The following is a 24,983-nucleotide window of genomic DNA, read 5'->3' as shown; positions in this document are numbered from 1 at the left end:
TGTCAGTTAACTGATCGACAAATCCATTTCCAACTAAATGGAGTTTCTGTGCCCAACATGTCATATGCAAAACTTCAAGAGCACTGAAACACTTTATTATATACACTGCTGAGTCACTCAGTGGCAAGCACATCAGAATGCTATGTTGTAGCTGTTCAACATATCCATAAATGCCTGGGAACATGTGGCTGCATTGGCAGTTTCAAGAAATAAGACTGCAGCCTGGTGAATGTTTTCTGTCTCTGTAGCACCAAAATAAAACTACAGAGACACACCTTCCTGCACTGTCTGACATTTTGTCACAAATCTCAGCCGGATGCTTGCCTATGACGGCACCTCATCCTTTGTTGCCTGTCCAGCTTGTGGAAGATATTCCAGCCTGAAGCAGTCAGAACTTGGAAGGTCACTGGCTCCTAAAATAGGATAAAAGGACACTAGTTTGAAACAATATATTGGAAAATGCTTAAAAGTCGTCAACATTTCCAGTTGTCTTCATATTAGTTTAATAATTAGTTAAATGGTTTCAGGGGAAAAAAGCCGCAAAGTTAACTCACCTGATGCGTAGTGATTCAAGTACTTTCGAACTGAAGGATGGTCAAGCTTCTGTAGTGGGTGTTGCTGCTGGCACACATTGGAACTGCATCCTCTACGAATGCAGTTTTTTCTTTGGCTTTCTTGGCACTTTGCAGTGTTTCACCATTTGTAGCTTGGCATGTTCTTTTGCTTATATCCGTGACTGTACAGGTTTTTTTCTCCTGTGACTGACAGATCAACAGTCTGTAACGAGCCTGTCTTTTTACTCCCATTGCAGCTGACAGTTGGAAAATCTGCACATCGTGTCGCTATCAGCAACATATGTCCTTTCATGCTTAAATTTTTTGCTATGTTTAATTATGACAGGTGGCTTCGGATTTTAAAACACAACATCTCTGAGGGCAAAACCTGTGAATTTCCATGAGGTGTTTGAACAACTCTTGCTATAAATACATTTGCACAGGTGCAAACCTGCCTTGAGACACTCACCAACCACCACCGCAGTTAGCTGTCCCAATGTATCCTGGATAGCTCCTTAGGGTTCCCTCCTTGAAATTTAGCCCATACTGCAGACCCCAAATAAGCCTCATCTCTCCATCCCAACTTAGTGACATGGGACACCCTGAATGGTCCCAGCCTCTGTTGCTTCCTTCAGCTCCCCCCTCCCATTTTAACCCCCCGATATTCCCTCGGACCCCTTCCCCCCCCCCCTTAACTATTTCCCCTATCTTCATGCCAGGCATCCCTCCCCTCCCCTATCCTTCCTTATATATTGTCCCTTGCTTGGGAAATTGAGAAGTCCTTCAGGGAGGTTACAGTGTGAGTCCTCACTACTCTCACCCTGCAGCAATGGCTCCTGTCCTTGGGGGGTTGTCCCCAGCTCCCCGCTCTGGGCGTTGTGAGCTGGTGCAGGAGTTTGCAGTGCTGTTGAGGTGTAGCCTGACAGCCCTTCCCTGATGACAGAGAGGTGGCCAAGCCAAATTTGAGTGAGTGGTGCTGACACACCTTATGCTAGTCACAACATATGGAACAGGGAGTTGGGCCCAGCCCTATGAGATATGAGCTATGTTCTTTTTGTTTTGTTTTTATGTTGCCTGACATTCCCAAAATATATGGGGCTGCCATAGAATTGTAGGACTGGAAGGGACCTCGAGAGGTCATCTAGTCCAGTCCCCTGCACTCATGGCAGGACTAGCTACTATCTAGACCATCCCTGACAGGTGTTTATCTGACCTGCTCTTATAAATCTTCATTATGGAGATTACACGACCTCCCTAGGCAATTTATTCCAGTGCTTAACCACCCTGCCAAGAAGTTTTTCTTAATGTCCAACCTAAACCTCCCTTGATGCAATTTAAGCCCATTGCTTCTTGTCCTATCCTCAGAGGTTAATGAGAATTTTTTCACCCTCCTTCTTGTAACAACCTTTTCTGTATTTGAAAACTGTTATCACGTCCCCCCTGTCTTCTCTTTTCCAGACTGAAAAAAACGGGTTTGTTTAATCTTTCCTCATACGTCACATTTTCTAGATCTTTAATAATTTTTGTTGCTCTTCTCTGGACTTCCTCCACTTTGCACATTTCAAGAAAGAGGAACAATCCAGAACCGGACGTAATACTCCAGCTGAGGCTTAATCAACAGGGAATAAAGCAGAAGAATTACTTCTTGTGTCTTGCTTTCAACACTCCTGCTAATACATCCCAGTTTGTTCAGATCATTTTGAATTTTAATCGTATCCTCCAAAGCACTTGCAGCCACTCCCGGCTTGATATCGTAACACAAACTTTCCATGTATGGAATACATAAATTCTGGAAATTTCAGTGTAAAAGTAGAATTAGGCAGACCAAAATAGAATTTGAAGAGCAGTTAGCAAAAGACACAAACTAACAAAAAAACTTAAGTACATCAGAAGCAGGAAGCTTGACAAATAATTAGTGTGGCCACTGAATGATTGAGGTGGTAAAGGAACACTCAAAGAAAACAAGGCCATTGTGGAGAAGCTAAATGAATTATCTGCATCGGTCTTCATTGCAGAGAATGTGAGGGAGATTCCCACACTTGAACCATTTTTTTTAGGTGACACATCTGAAGAACTGTTCCAGACTGAGGTGTCAGTAGAGGTGGCTCTGAAACAGATTTCATAAATTAAACATAACTAAATCACAGGACCAGATGGTATTCACCCGAGAGTTCTGAAGGAGTTCAGATATGAAATCGCAGAACTACCAACTGCGATATGTAACCCATCACTTAAATCAGCATCCGTACTAGATGACCAGAGGATAGCTGGCTTTTAAAAAAGGCTTTAGAGGTGGTCCTGGCCATTACAGGCTGGTAAACCTAACTTCAGTACCAGTCAATTTTTTTAAACTGTAGTAAAGAACAGAATTATCGGACCCCTAAATGAACACACTGCTGGGGAAATGTAAACATGGCTTTCAAAAAGGGAAATTGTGCCTCAGCAATCTTAGTATTCTTTGAGGGGGTCAACAAGGGTGATTCAGTGGATATAGTGTACCTGAACTTGCAGAAAGCCTTTGACAAGGTCCCTCACCAAAGGCTCTTAAGCAGAATAAGCATTCATGGGATAAGAGAGAAGGTCCTCTTGTGAATCAGCAGCTGATTAAAAGATAAGTAACACAGGGCAGGAATAAATGGTCCGTTATCACAGTGGAGCAAGATAAATAGCAGGGCCCCTAAAGACCTGTACTGGGACCAGTGCAGTTCAACATATTCATAAATGATCTGAAAAAAAGAGCTTAACAGTGAGGTGGCAAAGTTTGCAGATAGTACAAAACTACTCAAGATAGTTAATTCCAAAGCTGACTGTGAAGAGTTACAAAGGGATCTCACAAAACTGGGTGACTAGGCAACAAAGTGGCAGATGAAATTTCAATGCTGATAAATGCAAAGCAATGCACAGTGGAAAACATAATCCCAAGTATCTGTGCAAAATGATGGGGTCTAAACTAGCTATTATCACTCAGATTTTGGAGACATCGTGGATTGTTCTCAATGTGCATCAGCAGTGTAAGGGAAAAAAAGGGGGGGGGCGAACAATGTTTGGAATCATTAGGAAAGGGATAACTAATAGAACATAATCATAATATCACTATACAATTCTGGTTGTCCTGTCTCAAAACAAGATGTATGAGAATTGGAAAAAGTACAGAGAAGGGCAATAAAAATGATTTAAGAGTATGGAACAACCTCCATATGAAGAGAGATGAAAAAGACTGGGACTGTACAGCTTAGAAAAGAGATGACTAAGGGGGATATGCTAGAGGTCTCTCAAATCCTGAATGGTGTGGAGAAAATGAATAAGGAAGCTTTTATTTACCCCTTCACATACCATAGAAACCATGGGTCACCCAAATGAAATGAACAGGCAGCAAGTTTTAAAGAAACAAAAAGAAGTACTTCTTCACATGGTGCAGCCGAGGTGTGGAACTCTGCCAGAGAATGTTGTGAAGTCCAAAATTATAACCGGGTTCAAAAAAGAACTAGACAAGTTGATGGAAGATAGGTCTGTCAGTGCCTATTATCCAAAATGGTCAAGGATGCAACCCCGTGTTCTGGGTGTCCCTAGGACTCTGACTGCCAAAAGTTGGACTGGACAATAGGGGATGAATCACTTAATTGCAGTGTTCTGTCAATTCCATCTGAAGCATCTGGCACCAGCCACTATAGGAAGACAGCATCCTGGGCTAGATGAACCACTGGTCAGACCCAGGATAGGTATTCTTATGTTCTTATACTGAACAACTGGCCTATCTCCGCTTATTAGGACATGAAATAGTACCTTTCAGTGTAGTGTTACTTTGGGTATTCAGTAGTTTAGAATTATCTATCCAAACGGTTTTTGATTTCCTGGATACAGCTATTTACAAAGATGAGATAATGATATGTACACCCTTGTATCAATGTGTGTACTGCATGTACAGATTTGTACTGCATGAATGAAATACTTGGATGGGTTTTATGTGTTTACATCTTGTGAAATTTTAAAACCAAACTCTATTAGAAAGTTAACTTGAAAAAGGAATATTTAACCGTATCCCCAATATTTATTGTTACAGAGAAGTATTTTGGAATTACTTGGCAAGACACTCACTGTTCATGTATTGTTACATTTTGAAAATGACTGCATTTAATTTTCATTATAGCAAGTGCATTTTTTTCAAACCCTATACTTTACTAGACCTTCTCTTACACACATAATCACCGTTTTGATTTCAGGATGTGGTCAACAAAATTAGGAACAAAAAACGTCTTGCAAATGCCAGGAAATATTTCCTTCCTTTTCCATCTCCCAGAACAGAAATGTAATTCGTTAGTTTAGAGCAGTGGCCTATAATCTTGAAGTTTCACTAAATCATCACAATGAAACTTTAAGAGCCATTATGATCCATGTTTTTCACACTGTCAGAATTAAGGTATAATTTTTTGGGATGAGTGGAGAAAAAGAAAACAGGTGTTTTTGTTTTGTTTTTTTGTTGGAAAGCTATGAAAAACCCATTTTAAAATTGTACATATTTGTGCTATCATGAAACTAAAAATACCATGTGTTTAAAAGTTACTTCATGAGTGTAGCCATTCTTGAGAGAAGGTTAACCCAGGTTTTCTTTAACTTAGTTATTAGTTGTTTTCATTAGCTCTTTAGATTATCAGATTATATTGGCAGATATGCAAATGTCCAGTGCACTTTGTTATGATGTTCACTGCTAGAAGGGGATTGATATTGTTAGCTTAAGAGCCAGAGTAAAACTTAGAAGGGAAAATGGGAGACACTGCTGATTTAGGATGCTTTGTCTTACTCCACAGTACTGCTGTGTTTATCAGTGCATTGGTGCAAAAATAAAATAAAATAAATTTAGTTCCACACTAGGAGACAAATAGTGAGATGAATTTCTGAGCTCTGACAATTAAAATGGTTAAGATTTAAAACTTGTTGCATATGCAAAGTAAATTCTTGAGGGATGAGTGCATTTGTGATGTCTGAAATAATTAGTTAAGAAATAAAGAAGTTATTATTTAATTAAAATTACTTTCTGAGCATGTTCAATAGACATTGTTTTTCTTACATACTTTAAATCCCCAGTCATGTAATTGACTCCATACAGGAGGACTGTGGCAGCCTTATGGAGCCCCTTTGAAGCCCGTGAGGCTCCATACAGGTGCAAAGGTCTGCTCACATGGATCCAGTTGCAGGATTGGCATGGAGGTGGTTTACAGTGAACACAGACAGTAGATAATTGGGTCTCCAAAGCTCATTGCTGAGACCATTCGCAGCTAGCCAGCCAGTCATTCCCTCTGTTACATAACCTACTTACTCCTCAGCACCCTTAAAAGCAGTATGGGAAGGGCCACCAAGGGGAGTTGTGGTTTTGTGTCAGAAGCCAGTGGATGCAATCTGAAATTTCACACATGCTCCCTGACTTTCTGGAGTGCACAGCATGAGAGCAGGAAAATGCGTAAAGGAATATGCAATCTGTCTTTGTGCATAAAAAATATTCTTTTGTATCTCTAAAAGAAATACAGATACCTAGACAACTTTTTACTGATGTATTAAGGTGCATAAATGATGGGGAAAACTAAAATATATGATCCCTCATGCTAACTCTCCTACCTTCTAGATATGTATACAATATATATCTTTCTGTAATTTACAAGGGTACACTATTTTAGACCAAATTAAAGTAACACAATTATTTTGCCATTATGTAGACATTATTCTGACCATTTATTTATTTTTTACAGCACCAGCAGACATTTTTGAATCAGCTGAGGGAGATCACTGGTATCAATGACATCCAAGTACTGCAACAGGCCTTGAAGGTATGGTGGATTTTTAATGAATATCTAACTAATGGGAAGCAGCACGTGCACATGCTGTAAGTTAGCCTCCTGTGATGTCACTGTCTAGCTCTACTAAAGATCTGAACAACATTCTTCAGTGTAAGGAGGCAAGACCTAATAATTCCTTATGTGAAAAATAAATTGGAAACTTTTTTTTTTGGTGTGTGGTCAGGCAGAGGGGGTAGTGCTTGGATGTCGTATCCATCTAATCAAAAAAGAGCAGTAAAGGTAGCATCCTGATTCATTCCTATGGCATTTCCCTTTTAGTGGAAAAATGACACAATACCTATTAATGGCTTCTTGTGTAATTTGAAAGAACAAAATTGATATCTGGTTAGATATTAATATCAATTGATGTGTTGGGTGGGGTGTGTTTAAAAAGAAGGAAAATATTCTCTAGCCATCTCTCAGATCACTGTTAACATCCCTGCTATTTTATGATGCACCCAAAAAAAAAAAATCGTGAGAGGATTATTATATATATGTAGTGTGTGTGTGTGTGTGTGTGTGTGTAATATATATATTTATTTCCCAATGGTGTTTTTTTACCTTAGAAATATCAGGAGTATGAAGTGTGGTCTTCCCTGGTTGTGTGTTGGTGGACCTCTGAAGTGTCTGGGCAGATTTTCAGGGAATGAATCTTTAACAAAATATTTATTCAGCCAAAATGTTAATTAGGCACTGAATTTGAAGACACTGATGTCAACAAAAACTAAAAACTAAAGCATCTCAGGCCTCATCTGCACAGTTTGTGCACAGTCTGACTGTTGGCTAAGGATTTGCTAGGTGGTGGCTTTTTGTTTTGTTTTGTTTAAGCTATGTAATTAGTGACTCTACCGTCCCACTGTAGAGTCAAAACAGTTATATCCCTTATAATTTATATATCTTCTTCCCCTTTCCATGCTGGAACAGCTGTACTGGTATAAGATACCCCTATGCTAATATAACTGCATCCTCAGGGTGGGTTAAATACATTGGTTTAGTTAAAGCAATACAACTTTTCTAATGTAGACAAGACCCTTCAGCAGATTGAATAAGGATCTCTTCCTGTCTTAATTTGTCCTCATTTGCTCTCTTTTGACTCTTGTGATAACATCATTTCACTAGTTCTCCAGGTGTCATAAATTCTTGCAGAGCAAACAAGACCTGAATTTTTTGGGGGGTGGGGGTGCGGCAGGAGTAGAAACCGCCACGCTTCTTTCCCATACAACGAAGCAAAATTCCCCTTCCCTCAAGCTTACCTTTCAATTTATTATACAAAAATACACACACAACCTTTTCCTTCCTTCTCCAAGAAAAAATCGAAAGATGGGGGGGTGGGGGAGGGAAGGGGCTGCATTTTTAACATCTGTGTGTGTATGTCTGTTACTCCTGGTTAAATTTAGACTAGAGGAAAGGTCAACAATAGAATACCTGTAGCCTTAAAAATAAAAGGCCAGATCCTCAGGTAGCATAACTTGGCTTAGTTCTGTTGAAGCCAATGAAGCTAGATGAGCCAAATTACACTAGATGAGAATGCCATCTGAAATTTATAATTTACAGTGCCTTTTTAACTATAATGAAGAGTAATTACAGAAGAAACGTGTTGACTGCTCTGTCATTTATAATTGGAAGTAGACATTATGCCCACAACATTATTTGATTAGAAACTAGCCAAGTATATAAAATAAAAGTCTGAAGAGTTAAAATGATTTTAGGTTGTGGCTTTCTAACCAGAATTTCATGCGGAAAAAATGAAGTGCAGTTGGTTGTATGACAGTTGAAGTTGATCATAACAAACTCATTCTGGCCTACTGTTTAAATTAAAGAGACTTCATTTTTTTTTTTTTTTCTGTTGACATTTAAAGGACAGCAATGGGAACTTGGAATTAGCGGTGACTTTCCTTACGACAAAGAATGCCAAGGTTCCTCAGCAGGAGGAAGCAACTTACTATCAAACAGCACTTCCTGGCAATGACAGATACATCAGTGTGGGCAGCCAGGCAGACACAAGTAGGTATTTCTTTCTCTGTATAAACTATTTTAAAAGCAAAGAAACTGAGAACTTGACTGTACAAGATTTACCATCAGTTCTGCTTGTAAATTCCCTAACTTCACATTTCCTAGGTTTTCAGTTGCTCCTGTTTGTTTCAGCATAAATTTTACTTTCTTCAGTTACTTCTCTTGATTTTTTTTTTTTTGTTTTCCTTTTTGCTATTAGTTAGAAATTGAACTGGACCTACAACATATTTTTTCCCATTGTTGGGTTCCTGGTTGGGGCATGCCAGTTCAAGAAGGGTAAGTAGCTTTAAAGAGAGGCAAAAGTCCACAAACACAGGAGTACTTCAAACCTGAATAAAAATAAATATTAAAGCTATAAATACAATGTTATAGAAGTTACCACATATGCATTTTAAGGACCCTATATTGATAGTCAGTGGTGTCCATGAGGTAACTGATAACAGCAGGTGTTAAGCATGCTTTCTGCCTCTCAGGATTAACTCCCAAGTTTAAGAAGTTGGCAGTTGTCTCTTGAAAAAGATAAACCATTAAAAATGGTTAAGATTGTTTCATACGGGAGGCATTATTTTCTGATTATTCCCTTATTGTGTTGACCTTTTTCTTACGTTAAGAGTGTACAGTGTATTTTCAGTCTTGGAGAGGACACTCGTCTTGCCTCCTTATAAATGCTTTATGTTCACATATTTCAGCATTTGCTACCTAAAGGAGAAATTATTCTCTAAAGAGATAAGAGAAATAACGTGGAAGAAACAGAGTATATTGAATGGTGTATAATAGATTTGAGTTCTATAGTAACTTCTGAATTTTCTGTTAATATTGTTTTTGTGTTTCTAATCTCTTCTAAACACAAACCTAAAATTGAAATTTTAAAATTCTTTGCACCAGACCCCCAAGCGGTGGAAATCTGCATGCCTTCATTGAAGTCAATGGAATTCTGCTTTAGAAGAGCATGGGCTTTTGCTCTTAGTTTTTATTTCAGGAAGTGGTGGTAACATAAGACATTTTTGTTCAGGGTTAGGGTTTCATATTATTTTAAGCAGACATTATCCATTAGAAAATCTAGTTTTGTCTCTAACAACTTGGAGTTGGAAGAGTAGATTTATATAATTTTAAAGCTTATTTATGTTTTGGAATAACTGAGCTAGTTTAGGTTTTCAGCAGTACAGTGCAGAAAAGTGTATTTAATCTTCTCTGTTTCTGATCTCCCTTCATAAAATTTATCAGATATGCTGTGGAAAATTAGAATTTCCTAAGAATAAATTAAATATGAAAATATTGTGTAACTAAAGTAATTTAGGTCTGGGTAAAGTCAGAAAAGCTTCTGTACCAAAATGGTGCATACTTAACATATCAGCTTCCTGTATGGATCCAGTATTACATCTGCATACTTTTCTGAGATACAGGAATTTGCTACTGCTATATTTATGACTGTGTTATTCCAGAGCAAGTACCGATATGGGATAATGAGTTGGATTCTGTTGTTGTTCATGTTTCATTAACTACTCTACTGATGGAAAGAAGTCCAGTTGCAGAGCCACATTCTGCCCTCATTTATACCCCATGTAACCTTACTGGAGACAAGAGGGTTGTATAGGATGTAACAGAGGGTATAATATGGCCCACAGAATGCACGAAATAGAGCACATTATGAGTTTGAAATCCATGTTTAATTTGCAGCACTGATCATTAGAAAAAATAAATATTTATGGCTGTGAAACTGATTAAAAATTGAAAGATAATCTAGAAGTAAGAACCATTGTGGAGTAAAAACACTAACATTTTGGAGACTGACGTCCCTTATGTTATCTGCTGCTGACTGTTCAAGTTCATTGGCATCAAAGCTAGAGAACCCTTAATTCCTTGCAGGCTAGCTTTAGGTCACAGAATGAATGTATTTGGGAGTCTCATCCTAGTTTATTTCTGTACATGAGAAAACCACTAAACAATTCAGCCTACTTTGGCTGTCTCTGATGAAGAGAAATCCCTGACTGGGATAGCAGAACTCTTGCATATCAGAAGAGAGGAGACTTTGCAGAACTTTGAGAAACTTTGTAAGCTACATTATTCTCTGCTCAGTCCACTCTCTGCCGATAAGTACCTTTATCGCATCCACTAAATTTGTTCAGTTTTTTTATAAATAGAAAAAGCTCAAAACAAATCACCAGGACAATCTGTTGCAATCAGAGTATGGTGGGGGTGGGAATAGGACAGTGGTTGATTTGAGAGGAGAATGGAAGCAAATGTGGGTTAAGACAAAATACGAAAACACAATAACATGATTACTTTAACCTTCATCATTCCATTCCATGAAGAGGGATGTTGATGCCACTTAAATCTGCAACACTGTGTAAAACTGATGAGTGTCTTGCTATTTAAATGTGTTGAACCCCATTATATACCCCACCAAGGTGTAATTATCTCAAGATAAACTCATCACATCATGCCTTATTGCTTGATCATTGACATTCATTTGAAATTTTAAGATGTCATGAGTCATCTAGATGCAGAGTGCTATAATTTCTCAGCCATCCAGACTGGGGATAAGAGGTCAATAGATAAATATCGGAAACTCAGTCCCTTACCAGGGAACAAAAAATATCCGTTTGTTGAGGCTTTTGAGTGCATGTCAAGCAAAAAGGCATTGTTGGCTTATTCTTGAGGTTATTGGCTTAACTGGATCTATGCTATTGAAAGATGCTTACTTAGTAAAGAATAAAATATCTGCTTGAGCTACCAAGTACATTATCCAACATGGAAGGAAGTGTTAGGAAACTGAAGTTCCTCAAGAGTAGTAGGTTTTCTGTCCCGACCCTGTTTATAGCAAATTATTGGCTTGTCAGCAATTGGAAAAGCTATTAATTGAATGTTCGATTGTTAAGATTTTAAAACCATGACTAGTTAATGAAAATAAAGAACGTTTCCACTCCTACCTCCAACAATGCTTTATATTTCATAAATTTGATAATTTACTACTTATCCGAAATTAATTCAGTATTAAACACAAAAGCCACATATTACAGAAGTCTTAATACAACCTTCACTTGTGCATGTCCCAACACCTGCATGTGCAGTTTTCTAGCACCAACAGCTGCATATACAGTTGATTTGATCCCCATTATGTGCAAGTGGTAGTTGTCGGTTTGTGTGTATGCAAATAGAAACCATGGCATGAAAACTTGTTAAATGTTGGGGTTGTTGCAATACACCTGTACAAAAATTCTGATCTAGAGGTTTTGGCTGTCATGTGGATCCCAGGCATTACAAAAGAGACCTGGCAGTTTTTTGCAGAAGGAGCACTGCGCCTATAACAACACACAAACCTAGGGAAGTACAGAAGTGTTAAATAATGCTGTGCCATTATAGAGCACTTGAAGCACTTTCTACCTGAAGTTCAGTCCTTTTAGTAGCATGACTTAAAACAGCTCACCTCAATTTATTTTTGTCTGGGGATGTTAGTCAGGATTGTTACATTGTTAAACATAGTATTTATTTTCTCCTTTTTAATTGAGAAACTTAAAGAATCCAGGGCTAGAGAAGGAAGAAGCAGTGAAAGGGGGAGAAATTCATTTTCGAAAAATATTGTCTTTGGGTCAGACCTCAGCCAAGCCTGACAGAAATAACCACACGCCCCTCTGTTCTAAAGTAAAGGAATTTCACCCCCCCATGCCACTAAAATTGTATCAAATTCAAGTCCTGAAATATTTCATGGTCTTCTGCAGTTTCCACGGTATGCATCCGATGAAGTGAGCTGAAGCTCACGAAAGCTCATGCTCAAATAAATTGGTTAGTCTCTAAGGTGCCACAAGTCCTCCTTTTCTTTTTGCGAATACAGACTAACACGGCTGTTACTCTGAAACATTTCATGTATAGAAATTATTCTTCTCTGTAACTCTTAAGCTCCCCTGGCAGAGACAATCTTATGAGTGTAAAAGTCCCTTGTACATTTATGGAACTATATTAACTAGAGCAGAGGTGGGCAAACTACGGCCTATGGGCCCCTCCTGCCTTGCCCCTGAGCTCCTGGCCCTGGAGGCTAGTCCCTGGCCCTCCCCTGCTCTTCCCCTTTTCCTGCAGCCTCAGCTCACTGCGCACCGGCGCAATACTCTGGGCGGCGGGGCTGCGAGCTGCTGGGGCAGTGCAGCTGCAGAGCCTGGCCTGACTCGCTCCAGCTGCTGGTGCTCCAAGTAGCGCAGTAAGGGGGCAGGGAACGGGGGGGTTGGATAGAGGGCAGGGGAGTTCAGGGGAGGGGGCAGGGGTGTGCATAGGGGTCTGGGCGGTCAGAGGGTGGGGAATGGGGGTTGAATGGGGGCAGGGGTCCTGGGGGGGCAGTCAGGAAGGAGGGGGGGGTTGGATGGGGCAGCGGGGGGCAGTCAGGGGACAGGGAGCGGGGGAGGGGAGGTGGATGGGGCAGGGATCTGGGGGGGCAGTCAGGAATGAGAGGAGGAGTTGGATGGGGCAGCGGGGGGCAGTCAGGGGACAGGGAGCGGTGGGGGAGGGGGCAGGGGTTCTGGGGGCCTCTCAGGGAACTGGGCAGGTTGGATGGGGCAGCCGTCCCAGGGGCAGCTGTCAGGGGGGGCATGTGATATGGGGTGGGGACTGGGCCACACCTGGTTCTTTGGGGAAGCACAACCTCCCCTAACTGGCCCTCCATACAATTTCCAAAACCTGATGCATGTTATGATGATCACTGCTGGAAGGGGATTGATATTGTTAGTTTAAGAGCCAGAGTAAAACTTAAAAGGGGAAATGGGAGAGACTGCTGATTTACCCTCAGGCCAAAAAGTTTGCCCGCCCCTGAACTAGAGGGTCACAGGCTTTGTTGCTTCTATAGGCTGAGCTCCCTGCACACACTTAGGGGCTCCTTGCAATCCTCTTTTTTCCCATAAACTACATGTGTGCCAAACGCTTCTCCCTCTCTATTTCAGGGACCCCCTGCAACTCCACTGCTTTGTTGTCATGCCAAGGGCTGTATGTCCCTTGATTCCTCCCTCTGGCACATGCCATGGGCTCTGTGTGCCCCACCCAATACCATTGCTCTCATTCTCTCCCTGTGTTGGGCTCAGTGTTCACCACCATTTACCCATATCCCTCCACCATTCTTGCTTATCTTCTTTCTGTTTGGAAGATGAGTCATTCTGGATGTCAAAATTTAAACTATATTGGGATGATGGGATGGACTGAGATGAGGATTGGCGTTATGCTGGATGGTGTTTGTGGTTGCCATCAATTGGTTCTTTGATCTGTAGACAATAGTAAAGCTGTTAGAAGGTGCTGAGTCTGCAAACTGGATCCCAGAGGCTCCTCATTCACCTATTTCCCACTTCTGGTTTTCTGATTTTCATCAAAATCAATAGGGTACTGCCCATTGGTGCTCACAACATTCCCTGGAACTGTGGAATTGATTGGATGGGACATTCAAAAGGTAACACTTTAAGAACAAAGAAATCCCATGAAGTTGAGTCTAGGACAGTGGTGGTCAAACTATGGCCCAGGGGCCGCATCTGGTCCTCCAGATGTTTTAATCCGGCCCTTGAGCTCCTGCCGGGGAGCAGGATCCGGGGCTTGCCCTGCTCTGGCGCTCCAGCCAGGGAGTAGGGTTGGGGCTTGTCCCAGTCTGCACGGCTCCTGGAAGCAGCGCATGTGCCCCCCCTCTGGCTCGTAGGTATAGGGGCATCCAGGGGGCTCTGCATGCTGCCCAGGCACTGACCCCGCAGCTCCCATTGGCTGGGAACTGTGGCCAATGGGAGCTGCTGGGGCGGTGCCTGCAGATGGGGCAGCGCCTCTGTGGAGGAGCCAGATGGGGGACATGCTGCTGCTTCTGGGATCCGCTTGAGGTAAGCATGGCCCGGAGCCTGCACCTCTGAGCCCTCCCATGCGCCTGCCCCAGCCCTGATTCCCCTCCTGCCCTTGAACCCCTCGGCCCCAGCCCGGAGCACCCTCCTGCACCCCCCAGCCCCTCATCGCTAGCTCGCACCCCCGAGCCCACACAAGAAACTCCCTGAAAAAGCACAAGATCAAATCCGCACAGTAGATATTCTGTCTACTACCCAAGATCCATAAACCTGGAAATCCTGGGCGCCCCATCATCTCAGGCATTGGCACCCTGACAGCAGGATTGTCTGGCTATGTAGACTCCCTCCTCAGGCCCTACGCTACCAGCACTCCCAGCTACCTTCGAGACACCACTGACTTCCTGAGGAAACTACGATCCATCGGTGATCTTCATGATAACACCATCCTGGCCACTATGGATGTAGAAACCCTCTACACCAACATTCCACACAAAGATGGACTACAAGCCATCAAGAACACTATCCCCGATAATGTCACGGCTAACCTGGTGGCTGAACTTTGTGACTTTGTCCTTACCCACAACTGTTTTACATTTGGGGACAATGTATACCTTCAAATCAGCGGCACTGCTATGGGTACCCGCAAGGCCCCACAGTGTGCCAACATTTTTATGGCTGACTTAGAACAAAGCTTCCTCAGCTCTCGTCCCCTAACGCCCCTACTCTACTTGCGCTATATTGATGACGTCTTCATCATCTGGACCCATGGAAAAGAAGCCCTTGAGGAATTCCACCATGACTTCAACAATTTCCATCCCACCATCAACCTCAGCCTGGTCCAGTCCACACAAGAGATCCACTTCCTGGACACTACAGTGCTAATAAACGATGGTCACATAAACACCACCCTATACCGGAAACCTACTGACCGCTATTCCTACCTACATGCCTCCAGCTTTCACCCTGACCACACCACACGATCCATTGTCTACAGCCAAGCTCTGCGATACAACCTCATTTGCTCCAACCCCTCAGACAGAGACAAACACCTACAAGATCTCTATCAAGCATTCTTACAACTACAGTACCCACCTGTGGAAGTGAAGAAACAGATTGATAGAGCCAGAAGAGTTCCCAGAAGTCATCTACTGCAGGACAGGCCTAACAAAGAAAATAACAGAACGCCACTAGCCGTCACCTTCAGCCCCCAACTAAAACCCGTCCAACGCATTATTAAGGATCTACAACCTATCCTGAAGGATGACCCAACACTCTCACAAATCTTGGGAGACAGGCCAGTCCTTGCCTACAGACAGCCCCCCAACCTGAAGCAAATACCCACCAGCAACCACATACTACACAACAGAACCACTAACCCAGGAACCTATCCTTGCAACAAAGCCCGTTGCCAACTGTGCCCACATATCTATTCAGGGGACACCATCACAGGGCCTGATAACATCAGCCACACTATCAGAGGCTCGTTCACCTGCACATCCACCAATGTGATATATGCCATCATGTGCCAGCAATGCCCCTCTGCCATGTACATTGGTCAAACTGGACAGTCTCTACATAAAAGAATAAATGGACACAAATCAGATGTCAAGAATTACAACATTCATAAACCAGTCGGAGAACACCTCAATCTCTCTGGTCACGCGATTACAGACATGAAAGTTGTGATATTACAACAAAAAAACTTCAAAACCAGACTCCAGCGAGAGACTGTTGAATTGGAATTTATTTGCAAATTGGATACAATTAACTTAGACTTGAATAGAGACTAGGAGTGGCTAAGTCATTATGCAAGGTAACCTATTTCCCCTTGTTTTTTCTTACACTCCCCCTCAAACGTTCTTGTTAAACCCTGGATTTGTGCTGGAAATGGCCCACCTTGATTATCATACACATTGTAAGGAGAGTGATCACTTTAGATAAGCTATTACCAGCAGGAGAGTGGGGTGGGGGGAGGTATTTTTTCATGCTTTGTGCGTATAAAAAGATCTTCTACCACTTTCCACAGTATGCATCCGATGAAGTGAGCTGTAGCTCACGAAAGCTTATGCTCAAATTGGTTAGTCTCTAAGATGCCACAAGTACTCCATTTCTTTTTGTGAATACAGACTAACACGGCTGTTACTCTGAAACCTTTCATAGCCTGCTCACTCTTCCAGGTTCCTCCCATTTGCTTTTTCTTTTCAGCGCCATTGATTTCACTCTGGTAAAATCTTTGACATTAGGAACTCAAATAATGCAATAATTGTCTCTTAAAAACACAAAACTTGTTAAACTAGAGTATGAATAGTTTATTTTAAATCTGATGGGAACTTCCTGAATAAGCAAACTGAGTATATGAGTTGGAAAAAAATGGACCAGTGGTGTGGTTATTAGCATAAGTGAAATGTTTTCACTTATTATGGGAGGGTTTCAAACACCGGACCTTGGGCATCACAGATACACACTGGTGCCTAGATTAAAAAACAAAACCAAACTAAAAACTATATCAAAAGCAAGAGCAAGTTCTAACTGTAGTTCCACTGTTCATCTTTGTACGCTAATTGTGACTAGAGGTCACTAGTGTACCCAGCTAGACCTTTTAAAGATCATGTCCCCTTCCTCCCCATTCAAAACTAATCTTTCTGAACAGCAGATATAGCATTCTTGAGTCTTTGACTCAAACTGATGTTTCAATGCCATTGGCATAACTCTGAGGAGCTGCTTTGCTTATTAACAAAATTAAGAGGTGATTTTATTGTGGGACAAAACAACAGCATCCTATTTGGCTGCAAAGTTTGAGAATAAATTCAGTGCTTCTTACAGGGTCGTTTGTAAGGGGTTGGTCCAAAGGTGACTTGATTATGGTGTATAAATACCTTCATGGGGAGAAAACACTGTGTCCTAACGAGCTCTTTAATCTAGCAGAGAAAGGTATAACAAGAACCAATGGCTGGAATTTAAAGCCAGACAAATTGAAATCAGAAATAAAACATATTTTTCACAGTGAGAGTGAATAACTATTGGAACAAACTGCCAAGGGAAGTGTTGGATTCTTTATCTCTTGAAATGCTCAGATCAAGACTGGATGCTATTCTGGAAGATATGCTTTAGTCAAACACAAGTTAGTAGGGCCAAATCTGGAGTAACTGGGTGAAATTCTACATATGGCCTGTGTTATATGGGTCAGACCAGATGATCTAATGGTCTCTTCTACTTTAAAATCTATGAATCAATAGTAATCCAGACAAGGGTGACCAGATGTCCCGATTTTGGGATCTTTTTCTTATGTAGGCTCCTATAACCCCCCCCGTCCTGATTTTTCACACTTGCTGTCTGGTCACCCTAATCCAGACACAAGCCCTCATTGTAGGTATTTCAGTTCAGAAACTTTCGCTCCAAAATCTAAATTCCTACTTAATCAGTCAAAGGATCAGCTTTTAAAATGAGTAGGTTCATCATGTTCCAGTAGAAGTCGCTATTCAATAACCACAAGCCACTGGTTCTGTGTTGCAGCACTCTGTAAACTCCTAGATCGACAGAACATCATAGATCAAAGGAACAATCAGCCAATTTAACCAATGATTATACAAAATTCAAAGTTAGCTACCTTGGGCCCTTTCATTTTCAAGGTATTGCACCAAAAGACTTCAGTCCACTTAAGAATTAACTAGCTACAAAATATGAATCCAATTTTTTTAAAAAAACAAGATTGTTTGAATTTTTCTTGGGAGGACACCATGCATGCTTGGAGCATCAGGAATCATTATATAGAGAACAATCAGAACAGATGTCCTCGAAGTACATTAGAAAAGGAAGTTTAGGTAACATCAATTTTTAACTATGGGTTCTGCTGTTCCCATTTAGATATCCAGTGACCCAAATTAGTTACAGTGACTGTGTATATGATGAGAGATAAGTAATAGGTAATAACTGCTTGTTTAGAGAGAAATGCATACGAACACATGAGATGTGAGTACAATTTATAAAAGAAAATCATATAGCGCCTGAGCTAAAGCCTTTTGAAACCAATTGGAGCATTTCTGTTGACATCAGTGGGCTTGGGATTAGGCACCTATAAAGTAAAGCTGTTTGGTGATGTGTAACTACATGTCATCTTTAAAAATACTTTTCACTACCAAAATTTTTAGAAACAAAGCGTAGATGGGGATTCTCCTTTTTGTTTTAATACTATATGATCAACTTCTGTTCTTAGTACAATTAGCAGTAATGCAATTAACAGTAAATTTTTGTGATGTCGTTCTTAGCATTTAGGCTAATAGTACATGTTAGTACACATTTAAAATATTAAAAATATGCTTTCCATAAACCAGAAAAAGGAAAAAAATACAATTCTGGCAAAGTGTCAATTGACTTTGACCTTGAAATATTTTGGCAGCCTTTGCTTTTTTTAGCAATGGGAACTTATGTCTGGACTCGATGGAGGGTAGTTTGCACTGATAAAACTACTGTGTGTTTTGTCTTAGATGCTGTTTGTGTGTGTGTGTGTGTGTGTGTGTGTGCGCAAAGAAAATGAGATTTCCAAGTTTATATTTTTCACTTTAAATATTGACTTTTAATTTTTGTATAAGATGCAGATAACTCAAAGATTTTCTTATCAACCCCAATGAAAAAGGAATGGCTGCAGAAGCCTCCACCTCTCCGAAGAAGTGACTAACATAATCCTACATTCACCTAATTAATGGGGATGCCCATTTATTCGAACCTGCTTTCCTCCAATATACCCCAAACTAACCTTTCACCATCCTTTATCAGTTGTGATCAATACCAGCACTCTGCAACTGGAAATATAGGAAACTTCCAGTGAGATTGCAGGGTTGCTAAGTGACTACCAGCAAATGGGTGGGAAATGCAGAACGACAGATACTTATAAATTATAGACCTGTAACTTCATTAAATGGTTTTGGCGATGATAGAAACTGAAATTGTTACTTTTTTAATTTTTTTGAATAACAAATGAATCAGAGCTCTAAATCAATATGCTGCCCATTGGATAACACTCCCAACTGCTTCACTGCTGGCCTCTTCTTTGGAATTTTTATTAATGTATTTTTTTAATCTATAATCAGTGAAGTGTTCCTACTCCAGCTCTGAATGGCCAAGTCTCTCAGTTTGCAGGTGTGGTACCATATTTGTAAATTGCCAGGTTTTTTGTCTGAATTGGCATGTACAGAATACTAAAATCCATAATGCGTCGAGTGTTGCTTCCTTATCAGCTGAGTGTATCATTTCATAATGTATTTAGCCCCCTCTGGAGTGAGATTTACAATCCTGAGACTCTAAATGTTCTTAAAAAAAAAAAAAAAAAAAAAAAATCAATTCAGGAACCGTTTCCAAGCATCACAAAGATACTTAAAGTAAAATGAGTTACTTTGCTGTTGTTCTTGCTATTGTTTATTACTAGAGTGCTATAGTTAAGTGTATTGCTTTACAGGTAAGAAGACGTGGTTGCTGACCCTAAGGGCTCAATATCTAAATTAAACTGAATTTCAACCAAATAACACAGACCTTGGTGGAAGCTGGTGAGGAGGAATGCAGTGGGAGAAGGGCCAGTGCTCTGTCTAATTTCTGAAGATATGAGAAAAGAACTGTCGTTTTGATATCAACAATCCTTCCTTAGCTGCCACTTCTATTTGGTATTGGTGTGTAGCTATGGAAATGATTGTAACATCACACACTCAGTGTATTATTTTGATTCAACAGAAAGTATCCACAGCTATATAAGACTGGGAAAATAATGGATACTGACTCCACCGCAGGCCAATCTATCAGGAGAAGGCTAAAAAGAGAAGCTCTTGGGAATGAGTTACGAAGGCTAGGCAGTGAAAGGGGACATGTAAACAAATTGCCTCACCTCCTTTCCTCTAAAACTCCCAAGTTTGTAGCTCTCCATTCTGTCACCCACCTCTCATCTGCTTTTAACATTGCTTTTAGGCTGGAGTAACCCCTGGCATAGCTGCTTTTTCTGACTTTGCTCTGGCCCTTAAGAACAGGAAAGAAAGTGAAAGTGGCACTGTAATGGCTCTGGGTTTGACATCACAGAGGTACACATATAAGGGTCATCTTTGTACAAAATAATGCGTTCCTTCCTTCTTTCCTGTGCCCCCCCTCCCGCTGCCTTGCAGAGTGGGATTTTCAGCCATGGGAAGTCTGATACCTTCAGTCCTCTGTCCTTCTAGCAGTCTTGCACAGCTGGCCGTCATTCCCATTAGCCTGACTGCTCTGGGAAGAGTTTCTCTGCTTGACTGGAATGCATAATTGAGCAGTGGGGGGCCGCTACAGAGAATATACTTTCTCTTCTGAGTAAAGAGGAGTTTCTACTGCTACATACAGTAGGTTGGGAAGCTTACATAAGTTATGTTTGCTGGCAGCCGATAACTTTTTTTTTTTTTTTTTTGGTGGGGTCTGCGGTTGTAGTGAAAGTAAGAAATAGGCCCCTAACGTTTTTGTTCATTTGGTAAAAGAAAAGAGGCTGGATGGATTGCCAAAGTGGGGACTCTTATTTTGTATTTCAATATCTGATCGTTTTTCTTTGTTTTTGGAAATTTAATGTTGTGGTGGATGCTTCTACTAATCAGACTGAAGGAAATTCAACATGTTTAGTTTCAAACTAAAAATGTGTGAGAGGGAGAATGGGAGGAAAAAGGGAGGGAAGGGAAGATTTAGCCTAATAAGGTGCTGACTCCTCGCTTAGGTCTTAATCCTGCAAATGCCTATGTATGTAATTACCTTACCTACATCACTAATCTAATTGTGTGTGTGTGTGTGTGTACAATATACACACAAGCATTTGCAGGGCTTTTGTCTGTGTTTTGGGGACGTTCAGCACACATTGCTCCATATGCCATAATAGTGACTGTTCTCTTTGAAGATAGCCTTTAAGGAAAATCTATTTTCATCAAATGTAATTTGGAAAAAGCAGTATCTTGGCCTTGATAAAGACAGTTACAACACTGAACTTAAAAGCAGTAGTAGAGAAGGGACTTTGCAGGAAGCTATAGGTTTGCAGAACCAGTCCTACATTGATGGGTAATTTGATGGAGACCACTTGGGAAACAGGAAGACTTTGGAAAAGGGAAAAATGCTCTTTGTAGAGCATTAGTTACAAAGGAGCAAGTGTTGTGTTTTTCTTTTTCTTCCTTCTTTTAATGATCAAGTAGGAGAGGGAGTAGGTAGTGAAGACGTTAAGATTAGTGGTGGAAAGCAAGCCAAAGAAGTGAATTTTGAGGAGGAATTTGAACGTGGTTTAGCAGTCCACACTGGTTTTATGTCCTCTACAGTAAGATTTATTTTTCATTCTGTTTCACTTTTAATTTTGAGAAAGATAGTTTTGCTTTTCAGATGTGATTGATCTCACTGGAGATGATAAAGATGATCTTCAGAGGGCAATTGCCTTGAGTTTGGAGGAATCAAACAGGGCATTCAGGGAGACTGGAATAACAGATGAGGAGCAAGCCATTAGCAGGTAAACAAACAACTTACATAAAGCAGAAATAAAATTTTAAAATAATCAGAGATTGGCCTGTGTTGATTTTTTTTTTTTTTTCTTCCCCCTTCTATCTAATAAAGAAGAACTTGTTAATTTTCATCTGTTGTGCTGCTGATACGTCTGGCTTCAGGAGTGTTGGTTTACTGCACTGTACGCTTTCTGTTGAAAAACCAGCCCTCTATTTTTAGGGTAGAAATTAATAGTATATTTCATGGCTGCACATTTGCTTAAATACCTAGGACCAGTTTGAAAGGAGAGACCTTTGATCAATTTTTGCTCAAATCAAACCTAAAACTGAAAGACATTTCTATGATGTATTTGGGAAAGAGTTGAAAAGCAAAATATGGTTAAGAAGCTAAGCACTACTTCGTATGCTTGCAATGTTCATTATTACAATAACACTTTCTCACTTCTGTGACAGAAAAGCATAATTTTGTTAGTGTTCTTAAATTTTAACAGAAACAAGAGCTACCACGTTACAGGTGGCAACATGTTTTTTGTTACAAGACTTGTTTCTGTTTTAGAGGGTCAGAATTTTGAAAAACATTCACATTTTGGACTGAAATTTTCTAGACCTGGTTTTGCCAAAGGTGGAAGGGTGGGAGAAGATTTGGTGGTGTGGTTTTTTTGGTTTAATTTTTTAGCAAAAATTTTTTAAATGGGAACATAAATTGTGACCTCTTTTGTGAACAGCAGTAGAGCTGAAATGACAGAGTCTTGAAAGTTGCAATTAGCTGTGGATATAGTTCTCACTGCAAGCTGTGCATGGCTTTTCTTTGGAGGAAAGTAGCTTTGATTTGACCCAAGTTATGAGTGTTTGAAAATGAGATACTGCCCACTTGCAATAGTTATTTGGTAATCTTGTTAAGTGTGCACCCAACTTGGGGGTGTGCTGTGCATTCCTGTGGTTCCCACAGAAAGTTAAGCTGCTCTAGCTGTTGCTTTATTCTTCAAAATGGCCGTTTACCCTAAGTCTGAGATGAGTTGGAGCTTGGAGATCCACCACAACAACTGTTCTGCTTAGCACATTGTGTTTAGCAAAGTCAGGGATATAATGAAAAGGCTTCCTCTCTGAAGTGTAATTTTCCACCTTTCCCTACAATATTTTTCTTTGAAAAATAGAAGCTGTGTTAATTGCAAAAGTAAACATGCCCATTAGAGAGAGCCTTCCAGCTGTGTGGGAAGAACTATTTAGTGACTAGTCCTCTCATTATTAGACTAGTATAAAATGTCTTACATTCCTTAGGAAGACAGGAGGGGCTGAGACAAGAGCGAGATTTGCACCTGGTAGTTACTTAATGTGGCTGGTGATATTGTTCTTCAGGTTTCAGTTTATGTATATTCTGTCATAATTTGTACTAAAATAGTAATTTATGAGAAGACCGCTAAAGCTGTTTTTCTCTAATTTCATATGAGAAGTTCACTCGTGAACTTTTAGTTAGACTGTTTTCATAATTGTGTCTGAAGGTTTGGTGCATCTTGCAGGACGACTTCCTTTTTTTGTTTTTGCTTTGGCCTCTATTCAGGACCTTTTCTCTTGCTTTTGAAGGGTCTTCTAGATTTAGACCTTTTTCTTTTTACCCATAGTCCCTTTTCCACACTACAAAGATTGCCAAAAGTGGCCTTTTTAATCTTCTGATCTACAAGTAAATACTGCAAATGTTTTAGTATTTTTCTCTGGTGGCAGAAACTAACAAACCAATATGCCATTTTATTTGTATCACACATACAAGAAGCATATAGGATCTCTCTGGTCAATCATATACAGCCTTACCAAAATAAAATAAATAGTGTTTGTTTATACTATCAACATGCTTATCTTTTAATTATAGATGTCTGTATTCATGTAACATTAAATTTGAATCACAAGTCAAATACAGAAATTTTGACACTTAGGGTTTACAGAAATAGTATGGTCAATTTATGACAGGATTTTAGGTTTTGTTTTTTGTATGTATAGAAAGCCTAACACAAATAGGTTTATTTTCTCCTTGGATACTAACATTCATTCCTTTGATGTTTGTTGGCAGCTTTGCTCTGTTCTGAAAACCAGAAAGTGAAACTGATTAAAAAAAAAATGGAAACAAGGTCAAAAGCAGTAGTCTGCCTTTGTTTATTAGGCTAAGGGAAAGACAAAAGTCAAATAAAAACTGGAGTGGCAAGAAAGAAAACTGGAAAAAATCAGTTTTAATAATTGAAGGATATATGTATGCTCACTATGGGGAAGATTTTCAAAGGCACAAATGACAGACGTCAAATGAGTTTGCTAGGGGTGGAGTTAAGGTTTCTATGGGAACATTATGGATTGATTGATTTTCTGTGATCACTATATTCATGAAACATTACAGTAGTTTTTTTTTTTTTTTTTTTTTTTTGCATTAAATTGATATTTTTTAGGACTGGTCAGTTCGAGGTTATTGAGAGAAGTGCAACCCAGATGGCCATGCGTGCACACAAACTGTTACCATTGAGGAATATTGATTCTGTTATTTTAAAGTAAAAATGTCTTTTTCTTCCTGGCTGAATCTCTCCATAAAGCATTTAAGTCCAGTGCATTAACATGACAAAGCTCACCCAGTTGTTTTCTCTCAAACATTCCTGCAATATAGGTTTTGATTTTATAGGACATATGATAGCAACTCCATTGTGGTCCACAAATTGTTTGGCCATAGCTGCCTCTAAGGAAGAAGCAAGCCTAGAGTATCCAGAACTCAGTCACCTGTCCCGATACTAAAATGATCCAAATATACTGCTCTTTGAATATTAATGACCTTAAGATTTCTCAGCCCACTAATGTGTTCTGTTATCAAACAGGCAGCTGTCCTTACTAGAATTTCTATAACTTACTTCCTCATCTGCTATATCGTTTAAAACTTGATGGTTTCAAACAAAGTGTAAATATGAGTAAAATAATTAGGATTGTAATAATATGAGCAAGTAAATAACTGCCATATTTAATGGCAATGGTAGAAAGGGATAGGGTCATTCTAGATATCAAGCTCTTTAACTCTAGAAAGTATTTCCAAATAGGGTCCAATATTTTGGCCCTTTCCCAGACAGAATGCCCACTGACGATAGTGGGACTTCTGGTTGGCTAAAGAGTGCAAGATTATACCCAAATTTACTTGTTAAAACTAAGAAGGTCCTTTTTCCTACACGGTGAGTCATGTCTAAAAATGCATCAAGAGATTCATGGATTGATGCATGTCTTGGTCTTGCTCTTCCAGTTAAATAATAACTTTTTTGGTTGTTGGCACCATTCTTGGGAGCCATTTTCAGTTCCATATGC

At 40.1% G+C, this 24,983-nt stretch overlaps 1 protein-coding gene across 6 annotated transcripts in view; it reads left to right on the top strand.

Annotated features, from left to right (window-relative positions):
* USP25 (ubiquitin specific peptidase 25) overlaps positions 1 to 24,983 on the top strand; it is a 146,098-nt gene that overhangs the window by 28,573 nt on the left and 92,542 nt on the right. For all 6 annotated transcript variants that reach the window (XM_077819893.1, XM_077819886.1, XM_077819879.1 and 3 more), the window contains exons 2-4: positions 6,296 to 6,373; positions 8,242 to 8,386; positions 21,547 to 21,670. In XM_077819893.1, the coding sequence (XP_077676019.1) occupies positions 6,296 to 6,373; positions 8,242 to 8,386; positions 21,547 to 21,670 (347 nt within the window). The remainder of the gene's footprint in view (positions 1 to 6,295; positions 6,374 to 8,241; positions 8,387 to 21,546; positions 21,671 to 24,983) is intronic.

This window comes from Eretmochelys imbricata, chromosome 1, assembly GCF_965152235.1.
Source record: "Eretmochelys imbricata isolate rEreImb1 chromosome 1, rEreImb1.hap1, whole genome shotgun sequence".
Taxonomy (NCBI): domain Eukaryota; kingdom Metazoa; phylum Chordata; order Testudines; family Cheloniidae; genus Eretmochelys; species Eretmochelys imbricata.
This window is presented reverse-complemented; position numbering and strand designations above follow the sequence as displayed.